This window comes from Phalacrocorax aristotelis, chromosome 5 (assembly GCF_949628215.1).
Source record: "Phalacrocorax aristotelis chromosome 5, bGulAri2.1, whole genome shotgun sequence".
In the NCBI taxonomy this organism is placed as follows: Eukaryota; Metazoa; Chordata; class Aves; order Suliformes; family Phalacrocoracidae; genus Phalacrocorax; species Phalacrocorax aristotelis.
The window spans coordinates 1,901,348-1,915,564 of NC_134280.1; the positions used below are offsets into that span (position 1 = coordinate 1,901,348).

General features: G+C 45.4%; 1 protein-coding gene and 1 long non-coding RNA gene across 5 annotated transcripts in view; one reads left to right on the forward strand and one right to left on the reverse strand.

The window, feature by feature from the left end:
* Window positions 1-7,555, reverse strand: part of LOC142057178 (uncharacterized) — a 114,234-nt gene extending 106,679 nt beyond the window's left edge. The window contains exon 1 of the long non-coding RNA XR_012660566.1: window positions 7,371-7,555. This is a non-coding gene — a long non-coding RNA (uncharacterized LOC142057178). The remainder of the gene's footprint in view (window positions 1-7,370) is intronic.
* Window positions 7,556-7,618: 63 nt separating this feature from the next.
* The window catches only part of PRPF40A (pre-mRNA processing factor 40A), a 28,011-nt gene continuing 21,412 nt past the window's right edge, over window positions 7,619-14,217 (forward strand). For 2 of the 4 annotated variants that reach the window (XM_075092715.1, XM_075092716.1), the window contains exons 1-3: window positions 7,645-8,232; window positions 10,384-10,521; window positions 13,517-13,597. In XM_075092715.1, coding sequence (XP_074948816.1) covers window positions 7,870-8,232; window positions 10,384-10,521; window positions 13,517-13,597 — 582 coding nt within the window. In that variant the 5' untranslated portion in view covers window positions 7,645-7,869. Of the gene's footprint in view, window positions 8,233-10,383; window positions 10,522-13,516; window positions 13,598-14,217 lie in introns of all 4 variants that reach the window. The other 2 variants (XM_075092718.1, XM_075092717.1) reach the window with 2 other exon arrangements.

The window sequence follows — 14,217 nt, forward strand, 5'->3', positions numbered from 1 at the left end:
AAACCAAGAACATAACTCGCTTCACGGAGGATATGATTTCACCCTTTTTCTTTTTTTTAATATCCAGAGAGATTTCTTTAACTCAACATGTTAGAAGGCAATGGCTCCAATCTATCCAGAAACTAAGACTGTAGTTGCTAAGGCAACACTGCCTTTTAGACCTGCTTGCTCTTTGCTTCATATGCCCACATCTGAAAATATTTCACCCGTGCATATGAAGCAGGACAGAATTCTAAATGTCGCTCCGAAATTAAAAAACTCTTACAAGCATTGCTTCCTTAACAAGCTGCTCCTGCTGTATTAATTGAATCCCAAGACAGACAAGCTGGAACCTTCACTAATAGTTCCTTTCAGATTCACAGTCTTAAAGCACATTCTGTGTACAAGCCCTCACCCTGCTGGCCAGACCACAGACTGTCTTGGAAACCCCTGTGCTCCCCCAAAGTAACCCTCTCTACATGAAGCGACAGGCACCTAGGAGACATTTGAGAGTAATTTTGTATTTAGTTTATACATAGAAAGTCTAAATGCATTTCTAAGAGCAGAAATAAAAGACCGCTGTGTATTTAAATGTACTCTCACTATCAGGGCTATCATGCCGTTGTAAAAGAAAGTTAAGCGCTGCTACTCCCCGCAGCTTCCCACAAATACTGTATTTCAAAATACAGATGTACTGGCAGGGGACTTTCCTATGGGACCAGAAAGGAAGGGTGAAAGATACGTATCAAAACATATAAAAACCAATGCAAAAAGTTACAAACCTCAGGAGAGGGGGAAAAAAAAAAAAATCACTTGATTTAGACTTATTTTAGGCAGCAATGTTTAACACAAAGAAAAAGAGACCGTAAATTGCAAACTTGGAGCTCGGGAGAATAACTTTAACCCCCTGCTGAAGCTGCACTCACTGGACGAAACCGAAAGCAGCCAGATCCAACCCTCCTGAACACAAATGCGAAGTCAGCCACATGGTGCCCTGGGACAGCTCGGCTTTTGAAGTCACTCCAGGCTGGGGAGGCAAATTGGGGTTCTCACACCAAGCGAGTTCAAGCCTGCACCTGCCAGGTGGGGAAGGGGAAGTTCAGAGGAGGTAAAAAGCACGCAAAACAAAGGTGAAGCGCTCACATGAGAGGGCAAGGACATCTTTCAGGTGCCCTTGTTTGGGAAGATGTGTCCAAGAAATGACGAACTGCACCTACAGCTGGTTTAAAATCTGTCATAAATCACAAGGCTAAGGATAGTCACCCAGGGAAGGCTGGGCAGAGCCAGGAAGGGACAAGGCATCTGCTCTGGAATTTTGTCTTGTCTTCTTGTATGAGGTGAGCAGTCTGGATAGGAAGAAGTTTCACATTAAATGGGATGCTTTAGCAGCACCAGGAATTCCAGACAGCAAATATGAGATTAAAAAATTTAATTCCATCATGGCAGAAAAATCTGATGAAGTAAAAGCCTCTTAACGTTCATGTATTTAGAGACTGTTAATATGGACTCTGCCAGAGGTGCGAGGACCACAATTTATAGTTTTAACTCTAATTTCAAGATATGTATGAATTTTGCAAAACAGTGATTGGAGATACTGATCAGTGTGAGAGAGCTCCTCTTCCTGCAGTGGCAGAACTGGCATGGTGCGGGACTGGCAACAGTAAAAGCACCGCCTGTGCACATTTAGCGCTGTTACGATGTTTGGCTGAGTTCTACCCCGTTCGTAACCAACCCTCAACGCTTGAGAAGTAATGTCTACACACAGGTAAAAATGGCTGTCTTTGCTAGCACTGAGGAGTAATACCCGTTTCAAGACAGAACATTAACACACACGCAGAGATACCAAATAAATTCCTCAGCGGAATACCTTTATTTTATATACTGAACAAGGTAAAATCACAACATACAACGTATTCCTTCAACACATGTATGTGTGCACAAACACACACAGAGCTGAATTAAAATTATACAAGCTGATTACATTTTTAATCTCTTACGTCGTGGATAAGAACTGCAGTGGATATTCACAAAGGAATTTTTCCTTGATCCCACAATCCAAGCAAGATTAGAAGTGAAAGGGAAAGGGTACTCAGCTGCTTCCATCATCGGTGCACCATACGATGCCTAAAATACATCCACGTTGATGCCCACCCTGCCCTCTCTCTCAGCGACCCGGACTTGTGCTGTCCCCAAACTGGGAACCAGCCACAGGGGGCTGGTTCCAGCTGGGTGCTGCTGCTCCCTGCCTCTATTAGCTCCGGAGTGGTGCTAAGGAGTCAGCACAGCTCCCCACCCGGGGCGGCTCAAAGCTCGCTGGCTCGGCACCTCAGCTCAACAAGCTCACGTCTGACCGCAGAAAAGCGGTGCAAACGTCCGTACCCTCAAAGTGCAATATGAATGGTGTCTGATAATAATGGAGGTGGTGGAAATCAGGTAATAATACGCAGGTGCAAAAATAAAATCCACACCTCTAAGTATCTCTTCAAACGGGAAGATGATGTAACGTATGATATGCAGAGCAATGCTAGCAAAAGAAATACATATTACAAGTTTTGCAGTGATGGGAAGTACATCCCACTTACAACAGTAGCGACAGAAAGGTAAACATGACACCACTCTGACAAATAAACTAAGGCTAAGGGAACAGGTCTGTGTGTTTTTTTTCTTTAGTTCTACAGAAGTTACTTCCAGAAGTTTTTTTACTAGTGGTGAATTTTAAACTCTTGTTTTAGCAGTACATTATCTCAGTGAAAATTGTTTAAGTAAGAAAACAAGTCTTTGTGCGCAACAGCATCAAGAAAATAGCGTCAGTTCTTCAATTTAAATAAATCCTCACTCCCCAACTCGAGTTTATCATAACTTTTAAAATTAATTTTTAATCTGCATGTGTCACCAGTAAAAGTCAACCTGAGACACCGCTGTCTCTGCAGAAGGAACACATGCACTAGCTGCTTCTTCAGCACTGCACCTCTCTACATGTTCTGTACTGGCTTTGTATTCATTCAGATCACTGAAGATCACAAGCTGATCAACCAAAGCCATGCCAACGCTGGGCGCAGCAGAGATTACTCCCTGGATCTCTTAAGCCATGCTCCTCTGAATTTCACACCCACATTTGCCTGTTCTGCAGCACCATGACACTGTTAACTCAAGCTCAGCTTACACTGCACTCAGAGTCCCTCCTAGACTACTGCTGCACCAGCTGTTCCACAGCTGGACCTCAGCAAACAACCTGCAACACCACTAAATTTGGTGTTGCAATTAAACGGCACAAAACAAAATCATAAATTATTTAGAATTTTCCCTCCTTTACCATTCCTCCAGCCATCCTCCCACTTTATTGAAGTATCCGTTCCACTGAGTGAATTCACAGGCAGTAATTTTGGTATTAATGTCATACAAAATAATTTATTATATATGCACTTTCACCTGTACATTCATATTAGAGTCCTTTGTTTCCTCTAAAAACAAAGGATTTTAAAGATTAACGAGCACACATTTCAAATAACGGACATTCCAGCAATAATCATGGCACCTAAATCCATGATACCACAATTGTAATGGCCATATGTGTTAAATGCTGGGCTCTAACAATTATTTAGTGACTCCCTAGCTTATACACATGCTGCACTTACTGCTGCCATAACACAGATTGTTGCTGCATCTCTCCACTCCTCTGCAAAGAAAGTAACAACTCTAAAAAACATTCTAAAGGCTTCCAGCTTTCCTTGCAGCCCACATGGACAACTCTTTTGAGACTCCTTATCAGCGGTTTGCTCACAAAGTGCCTGGTGAAGATATTGTATCGGTGTAATATGCAAAAGAAGGAACGCGCCCCCAAACCCTCCGCAGTGACTAGCGGTGAGAGCACAGAGCGGCTGTAGCACAGCTGGGGCTGTCCAAACAAACTGCTCAGCTTCGCAAGACGTTTTTAAACAAGAGATTAGGTAAATTCCTCACTTCAGGCAAAACTCCCACCTCCACTGTCTCCAGGATGTTGTTCACATCTCTTACACACAGCCATCCCACTTGTAAGCTTTGAGTATAAACTGGTAATTTTTTTCAGTGAGTTCCTGTAACCTTCACAAAACTATCAAGAACAGACACTTGCTGCCTTCACTAAGGGCACAACATGAGTTCAGCCCTCCTTAGAAAACAGAGAAATCATCCAGGAATTCATTCACAAACACAAGCCTGTAAAACTTTGGCTTTGTTTCCACTGCTCACAGCACTGCTTGCTCCTCCCTTAAAAAAAAAAAAAAATAATCACGAAAGCATGTCTGAAAGCTGTTTTTCCAGATTTTTAAACCCAAACTTCATCATTTCTGAAGATGATAGTGCATTAATACAGTGGAGCTTTCTCTACCGAAAGCTCCCATCTTCCTGTCTTTTGGTAGCTACCACCTCGGGGGTGACAACAGCACAGTCAAACCCGAAGCAGAACGCAGCCACCTTGCCTCGCATGCAGACGTGCCTCACTGTTGGTATTTGCACCTCCACAGTTGCTCTGACCACATCTTCAACAGAATACTGGCTATAAATAATTCTTGAGCTAAATTCCCAACACTTCTCTGACACAGACAGTAGCCCTTCATTCACCTCTAAATCACAGGGACGATGCAGGTGAACAGGACTGATAACTTCCCTGGCAAGGCCCAGGATTTCACAGACAGAGATGATTCCTTCACACAATGAATACAAGACGGCATCTCTCGTCAGGCGACCTGCTGCCTGCAGTCGGATTTGAGCCACGCAACCTGAAGCCGCACATACACCCTGTTTACCCAGAACCTGGCTAGAAAAGCATACGCCGCTTAGTCTGCAAACTACAAGCAGTTTCCAAACTAATCACTTCAAATGTACAGTTAAGTTTGCTGAGGTGGCAGTGCTTTAAATACGTAAATTTGCATTTGAAAACATATTCAAGTCAAGCCTTAAATCACAGAGTAGGACATACCAAGCTCTTCAGAAAGGATGCTGATCTTATGCAGAGACACCAATTGTTTGGTAGGACAGAAATAAAATTTAAATATCCTGTCCATAAGCTGCCCTGTCCTCTCATGCGGTGATACCTGTACAAAACTTAAATATGGTAAAAATGCATATTAAAGCAAGAGCACTGTTACAAATCAACACCTCAGACTTTCTGGATTATTATTCCTGCTTTTTAATTTCCCCTTTTGGTCCTGGTAGAAGTTAACATCAACCTGAGCAAATTCAGCATGTTTCTTCATAAAAGGATAACTAAGACTCAATAAAAAAAGACGCTGGAAGTTAGAAGCAAGGTGTGTGGTTCAAATATCATTTGCCTAATGCCTTTACCTCCTTGAAAATACAAATCTGAAGATTTGCTTAATATGATTAACCTTTTTTTATAATACACCTACAAAAGCCAGCTGAAAGCATCAAGATAATGCTTACCTACGGTAATCTGACAGAGCTGCAGATGCCATTCTGCTCTCTTCAGCTCTTATTGGGCGACCAGTTGGGAATTTAATACCTTATTCAGGTGAGAACTCTTAACTACAGACTCTCACCCAAGCCTGGTGACAAGAGACACTTATTCTTTCAGCCTGGATACAGTATTTCATATTTACAGGGTTTTAAAATAATCTGTGCCTTTCAAGCAAAATAAATTAAGCTTTGATATATAAGCACTGCTTCTTATTAAGGGGTAATGTATTGACTTGAAAGGTACATTTGGTATGGAGGAAAACCAGCATCAGAGCTAGAAACAGCTGCTATCAACAAATGCCAAGTTCCACCACAAGCAGGATCGCTGCAGCAGGGTGATCCTGTTGTAGGGTCACAGAGACCTCTGTAGGATCACAGCTTACACAAGCCCTATCAACCACCAAGTGCAACTTAAAGGTACGATTAAACAGACTCGTTAAGTGACAGGAGTAGGACACCTGCACAAAATGTTTCCCCATTTAGACGCTATCATGCTTATGTAGAGTACCAAAACACCACCAACCCAGAACAACCCCAACACACTACTACACCATAAGGGCCACATTTGCGACTGATTTTAAAACCCTACAAAAATAGGTATATTGTGCTCACCTCTACTTGTAAGTTACAGCTACCAAGACATAAGGGTGACAGAGCCTGTGCAGGTGCCAGAGCAGGGGCACAGGCTGCCCAGGGAGGCTGTGGGGTCCCTTCCCTGGAGACATTCACCCCCCGCCTGGACGCGGCCCTGTGCCCCTGCTCTGGGGGTGCCTGCTCAAGCAGGGGGTGCGACGGGGTGAGCCCCAGAGGTCCCTTCCAGCCCCCGCCATTCTGGGATAAAACACTGAGTTGACACTGTGTTTGTGTGCATATATATATAAAATAAATTTAAAAGGCAGGATTTACATATATCTTACAATTTTTATCCTGATATAATAAACTAACTCCTTTCTCCACACCAAATGCTTTTCCGTAGGTGTATATGTTATTAAAAACTAGCTACACACCATATGCAACAAACCCCTCAGTTTGATATGTTTTTTTACCATTTTATTAAAACCCAAGTGTTACACATTACACTTAATTTCAGTTGAAATTACACTGAGCTTTAACAGAGTCAATTTTCAGGTCTCCTTTTCGGGCCCCCCCCCCCCATCCCTTCTCTCACCGTTTCTAGCCCTGAGTCTGTGGCTCAAACTCAACCTGACCACAAACTGCGAAGGGGGCAGAGGGACCAGGGATGAAGTAAGAAAGCATGTTCTGATCTGAGGTAGGGCAGAAGGTAGGAGACACGAAGAAACAGCAAGAAATTGATGTTTAAGACAGTCTATTGTTTCGGCTCAAGCTTTACCAAACTCAGTTTATAATATCTAAATAAAAAGCAAGAAGTATGGGGTTTTTAATTAAGATTACTTTGAATCCCTATCAATGTCTATCATATTAACACTCTTCAAAACCCTTGCATTCATAAAATATGGATTTAATAAAAATGCTGTACAGAAAACAAACACATCTGCAACATTAGACCTCACCTAGCCTCTCCTATTCTTACTTGAGGCAGGAGAACAGGACTCCTAAAAACGATAAAATCTCTCAGATTCTTCCCACAAGTCTCCTTGGAAAAGGTCAAAGGCTTCAGCGCTTGAAGAAGCCGGAACTTCAAGATTTTCAGTGACTGTCCCCCTCAGCATGGGGGGGCCACCGCCTCGTCCCGCCCTGGGGAAGCTCCTCCTACCCTGAGGGGGACTTGTCCCGCCCTGAGGGGACATCTCCTCCCGCCCCAAGGGGACCACCGCCTCCTCCCACCCTGAGGGTACACCACCTGCCCTGAGGGGGTATCTCCTCCCGCCCCGGAGAGCCTCGTCCCGCCCCAAGGAAGCTCCTCCCGCTATGGCGGCCGCCGAGCGCCTCCCGCTTCCCCCTCAGACGGCACCTACCACCGTACGCCCACGGCGGGGGCCATCTCCAGCTGCACGTACCAACCCGCACGAGGGGGTGGTGAACTACGAAGCCGAGCCTCCAGGCCGGCGCGCACCACCCGCCTCCCGGCGGAGGGGAGCGCGACTCCCCCTCCCCGCTCGCTTGAAGCGGCGGTGAAGAACGCGCTGGGCGGTTCCCCCCCCTTTCCTTCCTTCAGGCACTCTTGGTGCCGCCCGGCCCATCGCCCCGCCCCCATCCCACGTGACCCCTTCCCGGCGTCCCCTTCGCGCACCCCCGTCGCAGCCGCTTCCCTCCGCGCCTGGCCCGGCCGCAGCGGCCCGCTCCCGCCGGGAAGCGCCTCCGCCCGCCGCGACCCCGCTCCGGCCCAGCGAGCCGTCCTTCCTCCGCGGCTCCCCCGCCTCCTTCGGCGCGGGGCCTTGCTCCACCCGCCCGCTCCGCGTCGACACCGCCGGGAGAGGCGGAGAAGAGCCCCCGGCGGGAGGACCGGCGGCCGGGATGTCGGGTGGGGACTCGGCGGCGGCGGCCGCCACCGCCTCACCGCAGCCGCTCCCCTTCTCCCTGCCGAAGCCCCCTCCCCTCATGCAGCTGACGCCGGGGGACGCTGTCCGCCCCGTTGCCTCCGCCGCGGACCAATCGCCGAAGAGCACCCGGCTGGCGGGCCGCCCGGATTGGCCAGCTGGCAAGCCAGTAAGCCTGCTGGCCCCGTTGCTCCCGCCCCGCGGGGAGCCCGAGCCTCTCATGCCCTTTGGCCCCTCGTCGCGGCAGCCACTCAGAGGGCGGCTTCTTGGCAGGTGCAGCGGGGGCAGCCTGCTCAGCCCCTCGATGCGGCCTGGCGGAGTCGACCGCGGGTCCCTCATGGTGAGTGATGGGGGGGGGACGGACGGCGGGCGGGCCTCCCGGGCCGCGGCCCCGCTGTGGTGAGGGCGGGGAAGGACCGGGAGGGCCCCGGGGCCGGGCGCGCTTCCGCCTCCGGGGGCGGCGCGTCGCTGTTCAGCCCCGCGGGGGGCGTGGGGTGGGGGGAGCGGGGGCTTCGGCCGGTCCTGCCGTGAGACCCCCACGCCACGGCGACCGGCGGGGGGGCTATCACGGTTTGCCCCCAGCCAGTCAGCCCCGCACAGCGGCTCGCTTGCTCCCAGCCGGTGGGATGGGGGCGAGAATCGGAAGGGTAAAAGTGAGAAGACAGGTGGATTGAGATAAAAACAGTTTAATAAGTAAAAGAAAAGGTGCTCGCATGCACAGCAAACCAAGGAATTCACTCACTCCTTCCCATGGGCAGGCAGGTGTTCAGTCATCTCCAGGAAAGCAGGGCACCATTGCACATAACAGTGACTTGGGGAGGCAAACGCCATCACTCCGAACGTCCCCCCTTCCTTCTTCCCCCAGTTCATGTACTGAGCGTGATACCATATTGTGTGGGACATCCCTTGGGTCAGCTGGGGTCAGTTATCCCGGCTGTGGCCCCTCCCAGCTCCTTGTGCACCCAGCAGAGCACAGGAAGCTGCAAAGTCCTTGACTAGTGTAAGCACTAGTTAGCAACAACTAAAACATTTCCGCATTATCAACACTGTTTTCAGTACAAATCCAAAACATAGCCCCCATACTAGCTACTACAAAGAAAATTATCCCAGCTGAAACCAGGACAGAGGGGCTGGTTGTGAGGTCCATCTGAAAGTAAAAGGAAATGCAGTAACACTTGGGGGAGGTTTTGAGGATATTCTGTCCTTCTGCCGTGAGTTATTTGGACAGCATCTGAAACTCTGCAAGCAGGCAAGCTGTCACTGCTTGTCTTGTGAAGCTCAAGGATGTGGTGGGGGTCAGGTGTTATATTCGGACATTTCAGACCTTTCTAGTTGCTTGTGATTTCTTGGTCTCGTCTCCCAAGTTGATAGTGACAGGACGAGAGGAAACAGCCTCAAGTTGCCTTAGGGGAGGTTTAGGTTGGATATTAGGAACAATTTATTTACTGCAAAGAGCGGTCAGGCACTGGGACAGGCTGCCCAGAGGTGGGGGAGTCACCATCCCTAGGGGGGGTTCAAAAACTGTGTAGATGTGGCACTTGGGGACATGGTTTAGGAAACATGGTAGTGTTGGGCTGACGGATGGACTTAATGATCCTAGAGGTCTTTTCCAACCTTAATTATTCTGTGATTTCTTGGTATGAACCACCCACTCCCAGCTTCAGAGAGTGTTAGTATTCCTGTCTTCTGGTACCAAAAAATCATAGAAAAATTGGTTTTGTAAAACATCAAGAAGAAGTGTTATTTATTTTCTGCTAAGGACATTTCTAAAATGATATTTTGCTTAAGAATAGTTTTCATATTTATAAACTAGAGCACTTATACACACACAGGAATATGTTACACATTTATATGTTCTTCAAAGAAAAACGCTTTCCAGTGTTTAGAACAACTCTTAGAGCTGTTGCTTCTGACTAGAGTAGAAAGCTGTTAATATGTTTTGGTAATTAAAGAAGTAGGAAAAAATGCCCACATCCATTTTTTGTACCAGTGGTGTGACTATGCCAAGTATTAGGACAGCAAGAGGATTCCGGTTTTTAGGAAAATGTGGAGACAGGGGTGGTGGTTGGTGTAGAAGCTATTTCGGACTTGGACATCAGGACTAGAAGATAGCTTGTTTCTCTGGCTTTTGTGCCACAATGTTACTTGCGTTAATTGTAGTTGTATGGACGAGCGTGCAGAAATAATTCTGTTTCTAAATTTAGTAGGTTTTTTGGTGACAAACCATAAGATGAACGATTTTGGAGGGTTTTTTTCCATTTGAATGTTGGTTTTGAAATTTTAAATGGATCTGTTAATTATGATCAACTCTGGCTTTAGAGGACCTGGAAGAGTGAGTGATCTTGCTTGCTGTTTTGCAGTAATCAATCTAAAATTGCCCAAATCATTTACCATTCGGTGTTGAGCAGCAGCCACTTTGTTATTAATGCTTTTGAGGGGTTTTGGGTTATTGGCTTCATGCTGATTTTTCTCATTTGTTGCTGTCTTTCAGATGGGTCACCCAGGCATGCCACATTACCCTCCCATGGGAATGCACCCTATGGGTCAGAGACCACCCAATATGCCGCCAGTTCCACACGGTATGATGCCTCAGATGATGCCCCCCATGGGAGGACCACCAATGGGGCAGGTAAGGCGGTTTTACAAGATGTAAAAATTTTCTTTCTTCCCTTAACGATATCAGGCAATCCCTGAGGTAGGTAAGTCTCATGCAGTAGCTTGCACATGGTAAGGTTAATAATTCGGGGTATTTTATACCACAGTTCCTATTCTGGCAGAATTACCTTGTAACAGGTAGCTGATGCACCTCATGTGTAACTTTATTTGTAAATAGCCATAGGTACAAATCCATAATTTATTTTTTATTGACACTTTTTTGGTAGTTCTTGTTCGGTTTTGAAGAACTAAGGTTGTCTTACTAATACATACTAGACACATGGAGTAGTGGCTCTTTTCAGAGGTAGTAATGGTAGAGAACTTCGTGCTTCTTCAGTTCCTGGCGAACTCTTAGGGCTATACAAATGAAAATTATAGAGGGATGCCAGGGAAGAAATAGAGATGTTTTGAATTTTTGCAGAATTCTAGCTTGAATCTTAGGGAGTGGTTTATAATTCTGTGTGTATACAGTTGTTGCTAGTGCTGTGTGTTTGAAAAATATACTTGATGATTCAGGTTGGCAGGTGTGAGCTGGGGTTGACAGGTAGAGTAGCCAGAATCATATCTGTGCTTTTTGCAGATTTAAATCTTTTATTTTTGGCAATCAGAGATCCTTTCCTGTGTGGTTCCTGATTAAATTCTGAACTTCTAAAACAAGCAATTCTCTTTCTGGATATAATAAATATTCTAGTGATACTACTTGTGACGATGGTTTGCACAAGTAGAAGCTGTCACCAACTAGACCAGAAAGGTAGAGCAGACAGAGGATGGCACAAAAGACTAACCCTTTGAGAAGAGCCCACCAGGTCACGCTGGCAGCTCAGTGCCTTCTTTTGCAGTACCTTAGACAGGGCGTCTGTCTTTTTTTGTTGTTGTTGTTAGCTGGTGTATAGAGGCTTGGTAGGAATCTCTTCAGCATGGTTTTGCAGCCTGTTAGTTTCTGGTGTAAAAATACTGCAGTTTTGGCAGCTGAGAGGGATTTGACCATTAGCGTGATAGCTAATACCATGAGCTTTAGTGTGTGTTCATTAGAAACTTCAATAGCAATTCTGTTTTATGCCTCTACCAGACAGTTCTTTCATAGTTTGTGTTCCACTGTTCTCACTCTCATATATTGAATATTTCAGTCTTCAATATTTCATTGAGCAATATGGAGAACTCGGCACCTTTTGGTAGATGTAGAGCAAAAAGCTAAGTATAAATGGTGTGGCAGAGAGGAGATGTGAGACTCAGTTACCCTACAGCCTTGAAGGCTGGGACAGGACGGTGATTCTCACACCAGAACTATTGTGCTGGAACTGCCAGCTCATGTTAGCTTGTCTCCTTGGATGATAAGTTCTTTCTTCCAGCAGATATCAGAGGTTTATTTTTGAGGCTTTGCAGGGTGGGATTCACCTTTCTGAGGTGAACCCCTGTAGCACAAGTACTCTACATAGAGAATAGCAACAGCCTCCTGTCAGCATCATTCACTGGAGAGTCTTTTGGAAAAGAGTTTGCTGCCCTTCCTAATTTTTTTTCCTTTGCTGACGGTGGGTTAGAGTTATGCAGAATCTGAGCAGTGCGCAGAGTTTCTTCAGGACCTGAGCCAGGGTTTTTAAGAAGTTTCACACGCTCAGAGCCCCCCTTAGTTGCAACATAGCGGTGGGGCAAGAGTGCTTTCTTCTCCTGCTTCTACAGGATGGCGAGGAATAGGAGGGGCCACCTTCCAGTCTGTCCTTCCTCCCTCACCCTCCCAAGAAAACCTTGTGGATTGAGGGTGGAGCAGTAGCCCTACCACATATCCCTCTCTCCGCACGAGGTACAAGATGAGGAGAGTGGTAACCTGATGCTCCCTGAAGATACAGGGGGATGGGGTCACTTGGCCAGCCTGCCAAGGACAATAAAGGTAATGGGGCATAACTGAAAGGTTGAAGGGGGTTGACTTCTCAAAACCTGTTTGGGATGAGTGACCGAAAGTTCACGTTCGTAATGACCTAAGTTATATATTTTGTTCATTTTGCTACTTTTTAATGGCTTGTTAGTTCTTAAAAGCCAGGATCAGCAAAAATAATGGGAAATGTTCAAGGTATTAAACACTTTTTTTGGACATCTTTTCAGTGCATCACTTCAGTGATGTCTGACTTCTGCGTAAGTCTCTCCCTTGGAGACTATAAGCATAAATATTTGAGCAAAAGCTGGCTTATCTGAGTAGCAGTTCTGTTGTTTTTTGGTCTTGTGGGATCACCCGACAAACTCAGATACAAGTCTAGACTCAAACTTCTCATTTCTGTGGTGTGGTATGTCCCCATTCCCAAGTTCACACTGTTACATGGTTTAATATTGTATGTCTATATTAAGGGTTTTTTTCCCCCAGACCTTTAAAAAAGAGTTCAGAACCTTTTTAGACCTTTGATGTTTAAATTTAATAGCTCTCTTCATCTTGAAGTTGTTTGCAGAAACTCATTCTTCTAGTGTCCCTTGAAAGTGTTTCTCCTTATTTGTGAGGTAAAAGGAAAGGGAGACAGGTTGAAAGTTGTCAAAAAATGTGAGCAGAACTCATCTTAGGCTCTGAGCGTACCTTTCCTTTGTTTAGTTTGTTCTGTGGGGTCTTGGAATTTGCAGAAATCTTTCCCAACCTTTATTTTTCCTGCTTTAACTTAGGATTTTTAGTAATAGCTTATTAACAGATCACACATCTTACCATTTGCTGTTGTTCTTTCATATTTTAAATTATCTTCTGAATTAATATTTCCTATCAGACTTTGTAATACTGTAGACACATGTTATTCCTAATGTCAGTTTTGCAGGAGTGTAATGAAGGGAATCAGAATTCTACAAACTTACCATACTTTTTTGTTGCCAGGTGCTTAAAAGGGGTTTTTGGGATTATAAACTAGTACCAGATAATTGTTTTTAAAATAAAAAAAAGAATCCTCATATTTTATGTTTAGAATATCATAAAATATATCTGAAGTACTATTTAATTACAGATGCCTGGAATGATGCAGTCAGTAATGCCCGGAATGATGATGTCTCACATGTCTCAAGCTGCTATGCAGCCTACGGTTCCGGTGAGTTTAACTTAACTTTCCTGGTTTTTAAAAGGTCTTTGTGTCAGTTGCTGTCGTTACTTCAGTACGGGTATGCCTTTGTTTTCTTGAGTTGGATTATGAAAAAGGTATTGCAAACTGCAATGAAGTTTTATCTGGCTCTTAAATTATTGTAAAAAATAAGATTTCTACGAGTAGAGCTGGCGATACTTGGTGTCCTGTGGATTTTCATCAGACTTTAAACTCTTCTCTGTATCTGCATCTGCTTTTCCCTTCTTTTTTCTGCCTGGATTCTGCTTCCCATAATGTTTCCCGCAGCCTCCTTCCTTGTCCCTCACCTTGTCCCTCACCAGCCTGGCAGGAACCAGTGTGAACTCTGGCTCCTTGGAGCGACAGCTAATTGTCTGACCTGTGTATTTCTGATTTTTTGTTAAAAGTTTGTGAAATTCAGCGCATTTGAGATCTTGAGTGAAGTTTGCTGAATTCGGTAAAGGTATGAAGTTATTTGGGAGAGGGAAGTGTTAACAGACATTACAGGTGAAGTCTCTCTGAAGTGGAAAAGGCTAAATTTCTTTCCTGTTAACATAATCTTTTCAGAGATTTAAAGTAACTGTTGGAGATCAACTTAAAAACAGTTATTT